The sequence below is a fragment of the Cataglyphis hispanica genome, chromosome 18 (assembly GCF_021464435.1).
Source record: "Cataglyphis hispanica isolate Lineage 1 chromosome 18, ULB_Chis1_1.0, whole genome shotgun sequence".
Taxonomy (NCBI): domain Eukaryota; kingdom Metazoa; phylum Arthropoda; class Insecta; order Hymenoptera; family Formicidae; genus Cataglyphis; species Cataglyphis hispanica.
The window spans coordinates 4,566,131-4,584,839 of record NC_065971.1 but is presented as its reverse complement, the minus strand read 5'-3'; the positions used below and the strand labels follow the sequence as shown (position 1 = coordinate 4,584,839).

General features: G+C 32.9%; 2 protein-coding genes across 8 annotated transcripts in view; one reads left to right on the top strand and one right to left on the bottom strand.

Annotated features, from left to right (window-relative positions):
• The window catches only part of LOC126856277 (serine/threonine-protein kinase 32A), a 28,202-nt gene extending 14,809 nt beyond the window's left edge, over nucleotides 1-13,393 (bottom strand). The window contains exon 1 of one of the 5 annotated variants that reach the window (XM_050604672.1): nucleotides 11,729-13,393. The gene's annotated coding sequence lies outside the window, so the exon portion shown is untranslated. Of the gene's footprint in view, nucleotides 1-706; nucleotides 831-4,206; nucleotides 4,546-5,414; nucleotides 5,479-11,728 lie in introns of those variants that run through there. The other 4 variants (XM_050604674.1, XM_050604675.1, XM_050604671.1 and 1 more) reach the window with 4 other exon arrangements.
• The window catches only part of LOC126856295 (protein Star-like), a 41,923-nt gene that overhangs the window by 19,148 nt on the left and 4,066 nt on the right, over nucleotides 1-18,709 (top strand). Inside the window, exons 1-5 of one of the 3 annotated variants that reach the window (XM_050604696.1) lie at nucleotides 9,284-9,849; nucleotides 16,006-16,197; nucleotides 16,707-16,920; nucleotides 18,071-18,235; nucleotides 18,322-18,513. In XM_050604696.1, coding sequence (XP_050460653.1) covers nucleotides 16,007-16,197; nucleotides 16,707-16,920; nucleotides 18,071-18,235; nucleotides 18,322-18,513 — 762 coding nt within the window. In that variant the 5' untranslated portion in view covers nucleotides 9,284-9,849; nucleotide 16,006. Of the gene's footprint in view, nucleotides 1-9,283; nucleotides 9,850-13,452; nucleotides 13,965-16,005; nucleotides 16,198-16,706; nucleotides 16,921-18,070; nucleotides 18,236-18,321; nucleotides 18,514-18,709 lie in introns of those variants that run through there. The other 2 variants (XM_050604695.1, XM_050604699.1) reach the window with 2 other exon arrangements.

Below are 18,709 nucleotides of genomic sequence, written 5' to 3'. Positions count from 1 at the left end.
GTCATGTACGATACCGCGTGTGGGTGTCAGCGCGTGTCACTTTACTTGCCGCGTGCAGAGCCACTCACATATGCTATGTCTTGTGAAGTAAACCTCCTTATCATAACTCATCACTAGACAAACGAGTCGATGAAATAATAATTTTGATGATGATTTTTCGAGATCATTGTCATATTTAATTTCTGTTTGTCAAAAAAGCGAGAAAGAAAGAAAAGAGGGAGCAAAGAAAGGGAAAGAGAGAGAAAAAATGTGAGTGTGAGTTAAATAAATATAATTTCGATATGAATATAAATAATAACATGATAGCAGCAAAATTCTATAATTCAATTACTTTTTCGTGATATCAGAGCTGCGATAAAATTCTGTTTACTAATTTATGTTACCATTTATATTCGGATCTTTGCAATTTGCAAGGCTGTGTAATTTTACTGTGAAAAAAAAATCTAGATTGTGAAAAAGTAGGGTAACGATAATGCCTGATGGATATCGAAAAATCGTTAGCGTTCAGTTAAGTACGAATGCAACAGCAGTGATTAGAAATGCTGCTGTGAAAAGAAATTTTCTTATTTCGAGAACAAAACGCATTAGAACATCCATGTAAACTCGTAAAAAGTTTTTCCACAGCATCCGACTAAAAACAAGAGCGAAAAGAAGTTTTTCATTACAGATAGACAAACTTCGTCTATGACAGAATTTTTTTTATTACCGATAACATCAAAGTTGTCAAATAAATACAAGTCGAATGAATCTTCCTCGTGTACACATCTCGACATTTTCGTTCGATCTTGATATTCTTCACGTTGTTAGTTCGGAATACATATTTGTCGAAACATATATCACCTATTCATCCATCATGTTTGCTTTCCCAGCGTGTTTTATCAATAAGAAGAACATAGATCCGTGTTTTAACAAAACATCGCAATACTCGATGTAATATAAAACAATGACAAACATAAAAAATATATAACAAAAACTTTTAAAATTATTTAAAATATAAAGTAACTAAAAGAAATAATATATATATATATATACATGGTAAATAAAAAGTAATCCTTTTATTGCGCATATATTATTCTCTTTACTTACTTTGTATTCTAAATAATTTTAAGTCTTTTTGTTGCATATTTTTTATGTTGCGTCGTTTCATATTACATCGAGCACTGCGATGTTAAAACACGCAACTATATTAAAAAGCAGTAGATATTTTTCAATGAAACTTTGAGAGGGAAAAAAGAGAAAGAGAGTGAAGCAACAACAGAGAAAAGATAAACAGAAGTTTATAAAAAATGTATGTAATGTTTATGATAATGTTATTTAACGTTATATTATTATATATCAAAGGTCTCGAATTATTATCATTACTCATAAATTAATTTATTAATGTTGAAATATCAGTTTTTAGATTTTGTAAAATTACTTGTTTAATTTTAATAGTCAAATAATATTGCTTGTAACATGCGACAAAAACTTGCAAATTTTTGTATTACATTCAATATATATATTTTTTTTTTATTTGGAAATGTATATTTTGATGAATGATGACGTATCATAAATGCTTGCGACGGATTTCAATTACATTAAAAATTGGATAAAATCTGCTTAGGAAAAATGAAAAGTATGATCTTTGAACTCTGTACGGAGCACTTCCGACCTATTTGTCCGCGCACAGGAATCCTCAAAGGTAGAGGCAAGCTTTGTAAAAAAAAGTATCGCATATAAAAGCGCGCATTTTGCCGTGTAAATATAACAAACAGTATGAAGAAAAATTCGCAGAGCAGAAAATTTACTTATTCAATGCCATTAGACCGAACATAAACGTCTTAATAAAGTTTCGCAGTTACTTACGTCAACCGGATGCAAATCCGATTTCACGTTCACGTGGATTTGATAAACTTGCCTTGACGGTGCGAACAAGAGTTGCGGTTATCGAATTTGATTATAAGATGCATTACACTGAGAGAACACTGCATTTTAATGAAACAAGTTCGGTATAAGATTAGAACAAATTTGAGATTAAATGTGCTATTTTTTTGAAATATTTTGTACATAGAGGATTTCTCTACAATCTCCACATTGTATGATGATCGTCATACAATATTTTAAAATCATTTTATATTTTACAAGATTCGATTGATTACGCGCATTACCTTTATGAATTTTAAATATACATATATAAAGTGTACATCTACATTTGCAAAATTAAAGTATTACAAATTCACGAAATTTCGGAAACATTCTTTAGTTTTAGATTAAAAGCACTTCTAATGTCTACAGTAAAATAAAAAGAAATACTTTGCCCGATACACACTAGAAAGAAAAAGATTATCTATTAAAACTATTAAAATTTAAATGCAGTTGTAAAATGCGTAAATATTTACAATTAACAAAAAAAAAAAGAATAAAAAATATGATGAATGCCAGATGTTTCATTTTGAACCTCCTCTTCAATATGTGTTTCATTGTCAGATAAAATACATATATATTACAAAATGTTACACAAATAGAATTAATACGCCAGATATGTCACGTTGACTCTTTAGGAGTTTTACGTGTTTGGTTTATTTGATTTTGAAACAAGAAACTTTCGGCAACACTGATTTATAACTATTTGCAAGCATTGAAAATATATGTATTTAAATGTCCTAACTTTTAGATTATCTTTAATATGCTTTTACATACATCTCTTTCGAAATTTTCTATTGTCTTGTTTCAAGTCTTGTTTAAACCGACATTTTATAAATGGCACGGTCGAGAGATATTGTTGCAAGATGGGAGAACAAGCTCTTTCATCCTTTATGTAACTTCATGCATATAAACAGCGAAAGCTGCGGGACCAAAGTTAGGAAGAGGCATTTGTAACTTGCAAACAAGAGAGCGCGTACTTTAACATCGAAATGGCTCCTCTCAATTACAATGTGCTGTATTGAAGCAAAATCGAATCATGTTGCTACGTTGTAAACAAGCATTTGAAAGTCCGTTTGTCAGAGATAGTGTCAAAGAGTTCGTGCTCGATGAAATTGTCATGTACAATGCACCGTTACTCATATCGTTTCTCATATCGTTACTCATATCGTTTTTCTTTCTGCTACGAATGATTTCGATTATTTTGATCTTTCTAATTTGATAGTAAAAAAAATTGTGTCGCAGCATTAATTGTCGGAATTTTGAAGATAGAATTAAATTTTACTTCAGACATATTATTAAAAGTGACATATGTGTATTACATCAACGAGAATGATTTACACAAAAAATATAAATTAACTTTGAGAAATCTTGCAATATACACACAATTATTTCTAATATTTCCATAATTTCTACAATTAATTTTTACAATTAATTTTAACAATTAATTATTATTTTAATAAATTTACTACATTGCCAGATTAAATTCTCATTCTGTGTAATTTAATATTTCACGTAAATTGTGATAAGTCTTATCGATATAAATTTTGTATGATAAATAAAATCGCGTACATTTTACACTTTACAAATATAATAACCATTATATTGATTTTATTCTTTCATAATAGTCTATTTATATTGATTAAGTGCTCCGTACAGAAACATGAATGTACATTAAAAATAAGTATTATAAATAATTAATCAAACAAATTTATTACTAATGGAAAAAATTATTAGTTTTTTTTTAATAATTATTTTTATATTATTATATTTTACATATATATATATATATATATATATATATATATATATATATATATATATATGTAATCGAACTCTTGGGCACACCATTAACTTAACATGTATAATATATACAGTGACGTTTGATATCAATCATGCAACTTGTGTAATTTAACTTTATATAGTGATATATAATAGAATATTAGAACTTTTATATCTGATATAATAGAATATAGTCTGATATATAATAAATGTAATAGAAATTATTTTATATAGTATTCAGAAATTCTCTTTTTTTTCTTTCTTTAATTACAAAAGAACAGTAACATATATTTTTAAAATATGCATTCACAATGTATCTTAAAGTAATCTGAAAACGATTGCATTTAAAACCCCATTTAAAAAATAATAGTACCGCGATGATAAAATGAAAATAATATTACAACAAAAGTAATAATTAATAATATCAACAGATTATTAATATTTTCTACAACACAAATAATTCTCTATCGAGTACTTTTATCTACATTAAAGTTGCACGAACATTCTTAATGAAATACTAACGTTTCCTTCAGCATCGAGCAATTTTTTCACGAGCTTCGGCCGTGTATCATTATAATCAATCAACAATTATCACACCAAATGTACATTACATAAACAAAATTTTTCCCTCAATGTATCGAGAAAAATCGAATTTTATCGAGCGATTTCAGTTCCGAAACAATCCTCGTGGAAAGCTTTTAGGCATACCGATTACATTCGGAGCACTCGGGGGAAAAACTTCGAAATGTGATCGACCGGCCGCGCGCCCGTTTGAGCGTCCCGGAGCGGAGCGACGAGAGATCAAAGCTCTCGCGGTCGCGGTTGCTGCGCGAGTGCTCCTCAGCTGCCGGTTTCAGTATAGCCGTGTGCTACTGATCGCGCAACGGCCGCTTCGCGTCTGCGCTTGAACTGCGGCTGCTCGCGTGCCATGTGCATAAGTATCGGGGGTACGGTTGCGACGCAAGGGGAATAAAATGCGGGGCACAAATATAGAATAGTTGTCGTCTTTAATCTGCGTTCTTGAGAGCCGGAGGAGATTATATGAAAATATAATAACCAAAATAAGCAGCGAAATATAAAGCAGAGCTGCAATAATCCGTTCTATAACGAAGATATGATGTAAAAAGAAGGGGGATATAAGATGTAAGACAAGTCTCGATAATAGCAGGCGCTCTGAATAATTCCTGCGATCTTTGAAGATCGGAAGTTGATGTATGAAAATACGATTTAAGCGAAAAATTTAAGAGAAAAATGAAAAATGTAAAATACAAATTAAATATTCATACTAGCCCGTGCTTCGCATAATTTGTGCAATGTCTGCGAAATAAATTATGAACATATGCATGATGCACAGAGAAATGTTAGAGACAGAAAGAAACAAGATAAATATTTAAAATAGGCAGCACTTTGTGCATTTTTTTTTGCAAATAACAAGAATATATATATATATATATATATATATATATATATATATAAAAATTTCATAAAAAAGAAAAAACCGGATATCAATATGCAGGATATACGGCACTACAATTCATTTTTTTATATTAGAAGATCAAGACAGAAGAAAAGAAAGTAAGAATATTATAAGAGAGTACACAAGGCATAAGAGATACAAGATAAACGTTCAGATCTTTTTTTATATAATTTTTAAATAATTTTTCTCGGCAATATTAAATGTGCTAGAAAGGTTATTATAAAAAAAATTTTATTTGCTTCCATGTATGTACCAGAATATTACTGCAAGCCCTCCGGAGTCGTGATACAGCTGGACTCGAAGCGAAGGGTGATTGTCGAGTTGTTTTCTCAATGTCACTAAATTCGTGCCATCTGCCTCTGGCGAGTGTGTGCCACTCACGCAGCATGAAACAATATATAAAGTTCACTTTTTGTAACTGATCCTTTTAACTTATAATCTTTTACCTCAGAGAACAATTTAAAATATTAATCCCATTAATTTTTTCTGTAATTATCGTGTCTAAAGAAAATGATAACGTCGAATATTACAAAAACCAATCAATAGTTGACCATTTAAATTAATTATTGTTGAATCTGATTATCTCTCTTATCTCTCGTTTTTAAAATCGCGAATGTTATCGCCGCGTATTAAGATTAATGTACGCCCATCAATGAATGAAATATTAATATTTGCAAAAGTATCTCACATTATAATTTTTTATGCGACTAAATTGCATTTGCAGAGTTCTGTATATGGAGAAATTTTAACGAGTATAAAATTGATTAGAATATCGAGAAGAAGAATAAAAATGTTATTTTTCCAACTGGCATCATACAATAAACATATTGTCTTTTGCAGTTATTTCAATTCTCTTTGTGTATATTGCGCATTGTAGAATTAAATTAAATTTTTAATACAAAATTTAATTTTTTTTTCAAAGTCAGTATGTTTAAAAAAAATAACATTTTTTAATTTAAAACTCAGTTGAGACTAAATTTCTTTTTTAAAAGTTTTTTTTCTACTAGAATTTTAATAATTTCTTTCAAACTGGAATATGTATATATATATAGCGGCCATATATATATATATGTATAACGGAGGGGCATACTTTTTTATGTGTGGATATTTCGGCACAATAAAAATTGTAAGCTGTTTGAAACAAATACAGCGATATATGATTTAATGTAAATATTTTATACGGGTTTTATCGGTTTAAAATATTGCGAGCGACGTTTTTATTTTCAGCCCATGCGATATGATCAACTTCTGACTTTTGACTCGAGTATTATAATCAAATGACAACACGACATATATGCCAATGTCTAATGCACGAGCCAGAAGTCATTTGATCATATCGCAGGATTGAAAATGAAAAGGTAGAAGTCGCCCGCGATATTTTAAGCCGATAAAACCCGTATAATACATAACCGTATAATATATAAAATATTAACATTAAATCATATATCATTGTATTCGTTTCAACAGCGCTACAACTTTTATTATGACAAAATAACAAATTGTTATAGAAAAAGTTATACATATCTCTTCGTTCGTTAAAGATAATTTTTATAAGCAATTATTATGCTCAAAATAGAGCTCAGAGACATTAAACTGTTTAATTTGACTGATATATTTGTTATCTCTGTAAACTTAAACTTTAAAAAATAAAAGGAGGTGGCCACTCTGTATCATAAAATCTGTTTGATAAAATAAAGTAAGAAAAATATGTAATATCCAGAGTCATATTGATAACATAAAAAGCATTTTATGTTAATTGCATTACTAGGCTAATTAGTCGACTAAGCTAAAAGATTTATTTTATTTCCGAAATATGTTTTGCTTTTTTTTAATCCGGTATTCATACATGCGCGAGCATACGGTCGTTTTCTCCGTAATAAAATATAATGCAAGCTCGAAAAAAGAGGCAAGTGCACGGCTGTTTCAAGTCATGGCCTTTCTCGCGAATTTTCTCAAATTATTCTGTCAAAACCGTATGCACGTTAGCGTGGAGAAGTGACTTCGTATATTGCTGACGTTGATTCTATCCTTTTTTTTTTTCTACTATTCGTTACCGCTTCCATTCGTTTTGCCTCTCGGCGTCGTTCGCTCGGTTTTTCTTTCTACCTCTCACGGGAAGACGATCTCGTTATGCCTCACTGAGCTCCTAAATAAAAAATGCCGCCTTCCTACCGTCGACCTGCCGCTGCTGGCCTTTTGAATTATGAGCGTGATCCATAAGCGTCTAGCTTCGAGGCCGCTCTCGTGAAAATTCGATATGCCAAATGCAAGCTCATCGCCAAGGTAGGTCGCATTTAGTATTTATCATGACAATAAAAAGAGAGTCATGAAAAATGGGACACAAATAAAGCTCTAATATTCATTGGCCTGTTTTTAATCGATTAAATTTTTCAATTTTGATGAGAATCGCAATTTCAATTTCACAATTTCAATTGAATGTATCATATAATATTCATATAAATATAATGTACATTGTAATTAATTATATTAAATGAATATAATATTTTTAATAGATGCATCATATTAAATGTTACACAATATCTTATCTCTAAAGCAAAGTCAAAGTCTGAAATTACTGAAGTTATATACATTTGCGATCCGACACATACAGATACGTTGTGCACAGATGCAACTGAGATCTGCGAACTCCTTTGGTCTAAAATTAATTCATTCTGCATCGATCAAAGAACCGCGGATGCCGCAACCGCCTTTGTCGACTTTAACAACGATGTTTCGCTATGCAAAGGGCGCAACTTGCAGGATCAATAACACGCAGCCGGCTGACTGAACTGCAATGTCCGGCTTTCGAATTAACGAGACTTTTTATATTATTTTGTTCTGATTTTTTCGTGTTCGAAATATTGCGCAATCGGTTCCTTTTTAATGTAACAATTTCTCCAACGTTTCATATTTTCCGAGATATAAACTATTCATGATGTATTTCTTGGTTCCAGTAATAATTTAAAAACTTTAGAATTAAATATTTTATTGCAAAACAATGCCTTTCGTTTATGCACAAATTTACTTGTGTTTATTGCCTCGTAAAAAATCCCTAGAGGACCTTTTATACTTATTTTAATATATAATTTCAAGAAGCACCGAGACTGATCATACAAACGACAAATTAGAAATCATAACTAATGATATTTGCTATGAAAGCACTGTGTTATTACCTGCAAATTATATTATATATATATTATATTTTTAACTTTAAGATGACAGATTGTGCGTTTGCATATATACATACAGCTTGGGAGGCATTAAGTATCTCGGGGCATAAAAAAAAATTAATTTCGGATTCCTTCTGCATATATGCACAATTCTGCCTGCTGTGAGTCGTATAATAATTTTCTCATCTAGATTCTTATAAAAAATAATTTTGCGATGTATTCTCTGAGAAAATTAATTTACTCTCATATGAATTTTCTGAATGTATACATCTTCTGTACATTAATTTCATATTCCTTCTGCATATTTGCACAATTCTGCTTAATGAATCGTACAATCTTTTCAACTAGATTTTTACGAAAAATAATATCGCGATGTATTTTCTGAAAAAGTTGATTTGATTTCCTGTCTCAGTATATTACTCATGTTTTTTTATTACATTATATAATTAATATATTCATATAAATTAAATCCTTGGACACAAACATTATTTTGGAATATACGATGCGAAAATGAAATAGAAATCGAAAGAAGTATAAAGATTAATAAAAGAGAGGGACATATGTCTTCAAACATTATCATCGCTATTTCTTTTTTCATTATATTTGTTAAATCGAGCAATTCTATTCAAATAATTCATTCAAAAATAAAAGTCAAAAATTATTAATATTTTATAGAACGCAAAAAGCACATAGAGCGCGAAATCTCATCGAGAGATTTTCGATAAACTCCACTATTATACTGGAACCGATCGGCATCATTTACCTGAGCAGGATGAGAGTCACTGGCTACTACCTGGCTAGGAGAGCGGAAAATGTCCTCGTAAAAGCGAGAAAGAGAAAGAAAGAAAGAAAAAGAGAGAGGCGGCCTCGCGCGTCGGTTTTGAAGGGGATAGTTGAGGACGGAGGTAGGCGGTGTTTTTAAAGAAGGACACCCGATATAGGAGGCATTGTACTCGGCGAACGAACCAGCGTCAGGCGCTAGGTTCCAGGTGCTGGAGGGCAGTCGAGGCAGACTATTCGCCACGAGTCAGGGAACAGCGATAGTACGTTGCCTGCACTTCCTCTTCTGCAGTTGGCCGTTCAGGTGTCATCCCGCGATCAGTGGTGAACGCGCGAGTGTGAATTGCGACGGTCCTCCTCTCTCTTTCTCTCTATCTGTGTCGGGTTCGGGTTCTGCGGTGACTCTTTGCAAGACTGACGTGGGAGGCGAGAAAAGGAAAAGAGAGCAGGAGAGACGGGGACAAAGGGAGCGCGGGAGAGAAAGAGAGAGAAACTTCCTTTCGGTGGATACTCTCGCGTGTCATCATCCGCACAGTGTCATAAACACCGCTGGCAGTGTGTGACTCGTTCGTCAGTGGGTCGAGTCATCGAGTAGATCTCTGCTCGTTCGTCTCGGGCACACTAAAAGCGACGAATTGCGCGAGCAGGACGGACACCGCTCCAGGAGGGAAACCTGTTTGTGGACGATGCTCCAATCTCCTGACTGAAGCGCGAAAGGATAGGTCGCCGCGGGTTCAGGTACGCGGAAAGAGCGGCCTGCATTCAGGCACGAATCTAAAAGAGATCTAGCTATTCAACTTCTATCTATAAATCTGTACTAATAATCTGTACTAATAAAAATATAAGGGGATCTAAGTATTCTGGCGAATAATGAAAGGGGGGAGGAACGAGATGAGAGAAGAATCGTGTTCTTTTAGTTTCAAAGATCAAAAGGAATTTGCTCGCATAATCTTTCTCGTTAGCTGATGGATATCTCGTGTTCTATAGTATAAGGAGTGAAACAGACTGTCTATGCTAGTGCGTGTGCAGTATGATTTATATAAGTCCGTGTATGAATTAGTGAGACGTGATTACGTACGTCTAATACAGAAATTCTATTTTTAGCAATACCGCGAGGATAAGCTGATTCATTTTCAATATGAATGGAATTTTGATTAGCGAATCAAAATCATTTTGAAAGAGAATAAGAAAGAGTTGTCCGATTTGTTAGAAATATATGCTTTCTTTAATAAATATTTGCAACCAGTTGCTAATAAATTGAAATTATATTGACACAATAAAAATTTTAGAAAATATAATAATAATGATAGATAATATAATAATGAGATATAATTTATTTCCTCAAAATCCATTGTTGCATAAATAACATATCACTATAATGTTATTAGTGGTCTATATAAAAAATTATTGCACTTTTTCTTCATTCATAGATAGAGTACAGACTTAAAGAATGTGATGATTATTATTTTAAAGTATTTTTAATATATAACTTTTTCTTTTTATCTCTCTATAATGTTATTAATAATTTATAAAAGCCCTTGCACTTTCTCTTGATTCATATATATATATATATATATATATATATATATATATATATATATATATATATATAGTAGCAGACTTAAAAAATGGGGTAATTATTTTAAAATATTTTTGTTATCTTCAAAAGAATAATACATAAGTGATTGAAATTAAATTATTTGCATGAAATAATCTCTAATAACGATAAATGTATATATATACACGTGATAAAGACAGTAAAATCTCAATTTCTTTAATTAATTTCAAATATGCATAAAGAATATTTTACATTTTAAATTATTACAAATTGTTTTAAAAAATGTTTCTTGATTTATTATAAATTGTTTAACATTTAAAGTATATCTAATCATATAATTTTTTTTTTTTTTTTTTTTAGAAAAAAGAAATATAATTTGTTATAAATATTCAAAGATTAATGAAGCCAGTGCAATTTCATGTTTTATATAAAAATATCCTTTGTCTTTACTTTTTTTATCCCGCTTATCTAAAAACTTTTGTGCTTATCTTTATAGAAAACTCTACGAAATTATCTTTACCATTCCAAATATACGCGTATAGTTATACCGAGCGATTGTGTTAAATAGTAGAGAACAGATAGTGTATTGGAAGTTAAAACTTATCCCCCTATTTTTCACACACATACATACACAATAGTTCCTAGTTACGTCATACTGTATCTACACAGTAAATCTGCCAACTGTACATATACATATATATATATATATATATATATATATATATATATATATATATACATATATGTTTGCTATATGTCAATTGGGTTGAATGCACCGATATACGCGTAGATACGAATTTCGAAGAACTATTGTATACATATTTATCTAGGTATTTAAATACGTAAATTGGTAAACAGTTTATATAAATATCTTGACCATTAGAATTCAGCAAAAATTCTATTTTACAAAGATCGGATTTACGATCAATTTCTTATGCATATACATTTATGTACATTGTTATGTTCAACTTATGTGCATCAATGATCAATGTACAGTGCAATCGAAAAATTCGAAAAATATAAAATATAAAAGATATAAAAGTCAAGCGTTGTATTCACCAATATTTTCTGTACCATGTGATGCAAAACTTGCGAATGTACAGCAAAATTAATAATTATCCTTTCCAATGCAATCTTCAAATGAAACGAGTTCATCCGCGCACGTGGATGTAATTTCTTTTTATTCAATTTAATCACTGATATATTGGAAAGTAGACAATGTGTGGGGAATCTCTTTCTTCCACATCGTCATACGCGATCCTCTTCGCTCGCCGTCTGTCGCGCAGGAAGTCCCCGCATGCCCATCGACACTGACAGAACAGACGTTCCGTCGAAGAAATGCGAGGGTCCGAGTCAATCGGGGACTACGCGGGTGCGACGAGGATGGACGATGACAGATGCAGACGACGCGGTGGCGGCGGCGGCGGCGGCGACAGGCATCATCCGTGTGTGCCGCCGCCGTTCTCTTTCTCCGCAATGCGACATTCGACCATAATACACGACACACGTTTCCTCAGCACGACGCAGCCGCCGCAAACGTCCCGGCGCGCTCGTTTGTCGCTTCGCATCGCGCCGCGGTCTCGACATCGCCGTCTTTGTTCTCCGGCCGTCGCGTGTACGGTCGTTGTCGTCTCGCTCGAATCGATATATATGTGATTCGATGTCGGTCGACAACGAGGAAAGTCGGCGACCGGATAGCGGACGAAGCGAATCGCCCCGCCAGTGAGCGAGCCGTCACGATCCTCTCAGTCGTTATCTGTCGACTTGGTTTCCTTCCCCGTCTATCCGTCGGGAATTTGTCGGGGAATTCTCGCGGGGGAAGTCGCGAGTGCATTCCTGGAGAGGAGGAACACGGCGGGGAAAAGAAAAGCATTGAAAAGCGAGAGAAATTCTCGTGAGATTCCGATTAAATCGATCTGGATAAAAGCGATTTTTTTTTTCACTCTCTAGCGATCGATTTCCCACAGGGATGTGACAGAAAAGCGGCAACTTCGAGGAATGTCAATCCGGCGAAGAATCACAGTCGTGCTAAGAAACGCGTCGATGATCTTCGTGGCAGGGTTATTGTAATAAATACACAGGGGAATAAGAGAGAAATTTAGAAAGGGGACGACAGTGAATAGTACTTCAAGAGCTTGGTTCTATAAAAGTCCAGCCGTATCGAGAAACACGAGTCGAATTCTCTGAAGGGACAGTCATATAAAAAAAAAAAAAAAAATGTATGCAGGAAAGAAGAGCGAAACGAAGAAAAGAGTATAGTGAATACTTAAAACGTTTGATTCTGTCTCCAAGAGGACTCAAGAACCAATTAGGCTAATATATATTTTCAAGACTTTTAAAGAGCTTCAATTTATAGGAAATACAAGTGGAGCAATGAAAGGACATTTATCGAGTATCTTAAGTATTCAGTAATTATTTAATTGAATTCATTTGGAAAATTGCTAAAAACTACAAATTACGTTATAAAACAAAATATCTAAAAACTTTCTAGAAATGTCAAACTATATTTTGAAGATTTAGAACCGTAATGGACCGCTTAATGAAATTGATTCTTACGAAGATGTGAGAGAAATTTATCCGAAGGTATCTCGGAAAAATAATCTATAAAAACCTGTATTTTTTTTTTCTGTAAACTGTGTTTTAAGAAAGACACTTTGAAATTATTTGATCGAGATTGCATTGTGGGATACATTCAATTTGTCACACAATAAATCTGCAACAAACGGTGCCAAAAACAAAGGAGGAACGGAAGGGGGTGGGGGGGGGGAGGAAGCGAGGTAAGCTTCTCGGTTTCGATTTATCACTCTCCCGCCGACGCTCGTCCGAGAGAGATTTTCACATTGCAACGTCGGGGAAAGCGGAACGGGCACGCGCGGGGAAACGATCTATGACACATAACACAACACGACGAAAAACACGCCGGGAAGGTCGAGCCACGTGACACAGCGCGTTCAGCCAAAGACGTTTACCAAATATTGTGACTGCGCGACGCTCGCCGCGATACGTTTGTATTTTTGACGTGTGATATACATAATCTCGCACGTGTGAATCCGTCGGATCGTCGAAAAGTGCGACGACGTATCGTAAAGTGCAGAAAAGTGCAGTCTAGATCGCGAAATCGGATCGAATCGACGAGCGTCGTATTTGGAGATGCGACGAACGCTCGCACGTGAGTGAGCAGAAACGGTCGAGAGATATATAAATGGTCTCGCTCACATAAGCGCGCGTCTCGCCGATCTCTTCGATTTCACGGATAAGGAGGAACGCGAGTCATCGTGGAACCGGTGAAAGCAAAGTGAGTAAATGTAGCGATGGACATACACGGATATATTATTCATGAGCAGCTAAATTGTGTCACATAATTATGCGCGATGTACGCGAGAGACTTCATTCGTGGATCCTTTGACAGATCGTGAACTAAATTGACGTTAATGATGATTCGATTCGCCGTACTTTTTACGCAACTTTTTTTTTATTTTCGACATTAGAGACATCACTTAAAAGTTTGAAATATATACATATATATATATATATTAAAAATATATATATATATATATATATATATATATATATATATATATATATATATAATTTGTTGTTTATTTAAATTTAAATTAAATATATAGGAAGTTTTGTGACTATTATATTTCTCTCTATTTTAGATGATTTATGAAAACTAATTGAAAGAGAGAAAGAGATTTCTCGATATCTTTACGAGATTGATTTTTCTAAATTGATTAATCAAGAAATATGTAAGAATAATTTTACAAAGAATGAATATGCCGTGAAATATTGCGTGGAAAAAATTTGTCTCGATTTAGATAAACAAATACTATTTTATGGCGAATATCTGCGCTTTGCTTTGCCTTCGCTAAAGGTTTGTAGTAAATTAGTTAGGCGAACCGTGCAATGTACGAAGTGATGCGAAGTTTGTGTGCCACTAACATGGCACACCTTGCTTTAATAGTGTGAGACAAATAACGGAGCAAACATTGTTCCGTACGATGTAACGTACGCAAACTTGTCTCACACATGTGTGGTATCTGTACATGTATTACAAGCTTTTTGTAAATTCAGGCATTTTATAAAAAGCCTGATCTTTTTTTCTCTTTTTTTTTATTAAAACGCTAAGTTAAAAACAGGACAGAATTTTAAAAAGAGACTTTTTAAACATGAATTGAAATTTATAAAATATCTGCAATGTAAACATATAATGCAAAATTATTTTTGCGACGTTTATTAAACTTAGCAATTCCCACAGCTGTACATTTCTATTTTCTGAATTAGAACATTTTTTTTATAACTAATGTATTTTAAGATTTAGTATATAAGAATTAATATAATATTTTTAATTTATTAAAATCTAATAAAAATGAATAAGAAATGAACTTTTTAAATAAATATTAATAACAGCTGATTATAATAATTTGAGAATAAAAAACAAAAAATTTATTATTGCTTTTTATATTCTTTACCACACAAACTTGAATATGTAATATAAAATTGGTAAATTTGTTGTATAAGACAAAATTAATTATCCGCAAAGAATAAATTTTTATTCGGCGGAATTACGATTCGTGATAGATAACAAATGAGTGATAATCTAATCCATGAGGGTCTTCCATTGTCTCGAATCCTTAGGTGTGCATTCACTTGAACGTGACTGAAAAAATGATGGTTAGAAAGTGCAGGGTGACTCACACTTATATACCTGCATGCATTGCCGCGCGTGTATAGGGTGTCTCAGAACACCCATAGAGTTTCTATTATAGTGAATATCACGTCCGACTCTTTTTCAGTGGAGAAGGAAGCTACATAATGTTTTCTATTTCTGAAAAAAATCATTCTATATCTTTGCCAATTTCGAAGTTTAAAAATTCAGATTAAATTTATTTTTGTCAATATTTTAATTGTAAATCTTTTTCTCATAATTCTCGTCGTTGTAAATTAATAATGGTTGTTAATTGCGAAGCAAGATTTTATTAGTCACTAATTAAGTTACTTATTTTTAGATTAAGAGTAATATCCCATTTCAGTAATATCCATTAATTCTCATTCGTTTTCATCACAGTTCTCAACTATCCTTTACTTCTTTAAATTGATTTAGATTATCTGAGAAACAATTTTACGGTCATTTATATTTAAAATCTAATACCATTAAAGGATCATAAAATCTTTATGTTTACCTGCTATTGCAAAGATCCTCGGGTTGAAAGCATCGAGAATAGAATAAAATACGTGACACATCACAAAGTTGTCAGATTGCAACTCACCGGGTGTCTCATTTCCGTGATTTGCGTGCAACGTGTGTTTACACGTTCGTTCTATTCCCGCAGAATGGCTCCCGCAGGGTTACCTTCGTCAAACGGAACTCTGCCACCGTTTATAGGGCCTAGACTGGTCGGCACATCGTTTGCCAGTTATAAAAGGGCTTGGTGGATGAGAGTGGCCCCCTGCTTGGTCTTCCTCACCGCCTTTTGCACCGCCATGGCTGTGCTTCTGGTTTGGAGCGAAGCGGCAGCTCTGAGGTAAGTTAAGCATTAACACATTAGGAGCGTCTCTTTAGAAAAAGATTTAACATTTTTTCTTTTATTTTACATAATAATATTAGTAATCTTTTATCTTCAAGTTTTGATAAAATTTGTTTTTACTTCCCATAGTGTTAGAGAAAAATATCACAATGTGATTATTGAAAAGAAAGAGATACACAAAAATATTAAATTCCATATTAGGGTTTATAAAAATTTTGACATTAATTTCTTTTTTCTTTCCCTCTGTTTTTTCTGTCTTCTCAAAATTTCGTCACTAAAATCTTTCGCCTTGAATCATCTTAAAATTCATATATTTTGCATCATTTTACGTTGAAAAAGCGTGATACGCAATTTATCATAGAAACAATCGGATTTCGATGTGAATACGTATAGAAATTATTAATCTTTGTCTTTTTTATTCCTACAAGAGGATTAAATGATTGAATTTCAGATTAAAATAAGGTTGAACACCACTGGTATAGTTTAAAGCGGATATTCCGTTACAGGAGACAGGCGTTCGATGCGAATATGACCAGGGACTACGTGCTCGATAGCGTTTCGATGGACAATCCGCAATTGGTCGCATATATACGACAGGTGCATCTGAAACCTACGTCCCATCAGGATTCATTAAACACTAATCAGACATTGGAGGAGAAGTACGTAGCCAGCTTGTCGCAGGGCAAGCGCGAGGGTATCTATGCGGAGTACATTAGCAGGGTGAGAAATTGTCCATTTTAATTCCAAGCATGATTAATATTTTACGTGTCACCACTGTACACATTGGAAGTGCCTCATCTTTTCAATGTGACGGTGTAATCTCTCTTTGTTTGCGGAACTCGCGGTTCATGGACGGTGAAAAATAATTTTTGTGTATCATACGTGGAGTCTTCTAAAATTCTTAATTGCTGATAGAATGTTTTATCAATTTAGAGATAATTAGAGAGAACATTTCATCGATAAAAAAATTAAAATGTTGATAATTTTTAAATAAAAAATTTTGTATATGAATTAGGCTTCTCTCTTTAAAAATTTAGGGAATGTAATTAAATATTGAAATTTTACAGTGTTTATTGAAAAAAAATGTATTTTTTAATTTTTTTATATTTTAATATATATATATATATATATATATATATATATATATATATATATATATAACAGTATAATATTTTCACTATTTAATATTAAAAAGTTACAATAAAAAAATTTTTCTAGGAAATATGAATTCTATATAAAATTTTAAAATCGAAATTAAAAATTTCTGTTTTTTTTACCATATATAAAAGCATCAAGGAAATTCAAAAGATTACAATTTTCTAGATGATATCGCTTCATGTGGAATTTGTTAGGCTGTTGTAAATATTTGAAAAAAAATTAGTAAAATATTTTATATATATATATATATGTACATTGTAAAATATATATGAAAGTTTATGAAAGGAGCATATTTTTAGAAAAATTTGGTGTTGAATTTTTTCTTAATGAAAATTTTATTACATGTTATTTAACAATTTGTTAAGTTTTAATCTTATAAAATTAGATACATCGGTGCTTTAATAGACTTAGATATCTATATTAGGTACCGCAATATTGCACTAACAGTTCTTTATCATTCACGATAGTGCACTGTAATATTAGCGAAACACGCAAATTCATCCGCACGCAACCAGTTAAAAATAGGTGAACTAGATAATTGTATGAATTTCGGTATCTCTCCTCTTTTCAATTTATTTTCTCGTTATTTGACACAAAGGATGTAAATTAGGCCGGTGATGCATTCGGTTTATCTCTCGATTCCTATCGCGATATTTGGGTATATCCATAAATCCGTTACCGACCATTATGAAGCGTCATCGCTTTTTTTCAGATAGGCGTGATTTCTAGCACCGCTTGGCTAGAATCCAATCTGAGCTGGCGTGGCATCCTGATATTAACCGAGCCCAAGAGTTTCTTCGAAGCGCAGAGGAGCACCAGGAATCCGCGATCGAAAGTTCTCCACGCCTGTCTCAGCACGGACACGGATACCAAAGAGGTGAAAGATAGATCGTATTTCTTTTGACATGGACTCGCGATGACAAGACGAACGCATGCGTTTCACGCGCGCGAACGATATTACAGATAAAGTACCACCAGGAGTCGGAGGTACAGGTCACCAAATTGGGCGACGGTCCTAACAGTCTCGTGTCATCGGACGACGGCTTTCCTACCACTAGACTCAAGTGCTTTCCCCTCTATAGCGTATTGTTGGCATATAACACTACGACTTTGGATTATCTAAGTTTGGACAGTCCCGACGCTCCCGATGGTCAGGTAAATAATTTTTCTTTTGTATAATTTTTTTGTTTCTAAAATATTAAAAGTTTTATAAAATATATTTATTTCTCTCTCTCTCTCTCTCTCTCTCTCTCTCTCTCTCTCTCTCTTTGTTTATACATATTTGTATTTTTGTATGTAAAAATAATAGTTTATATAAGTATACATATTTATTTTTCTTCGCACGTATCTT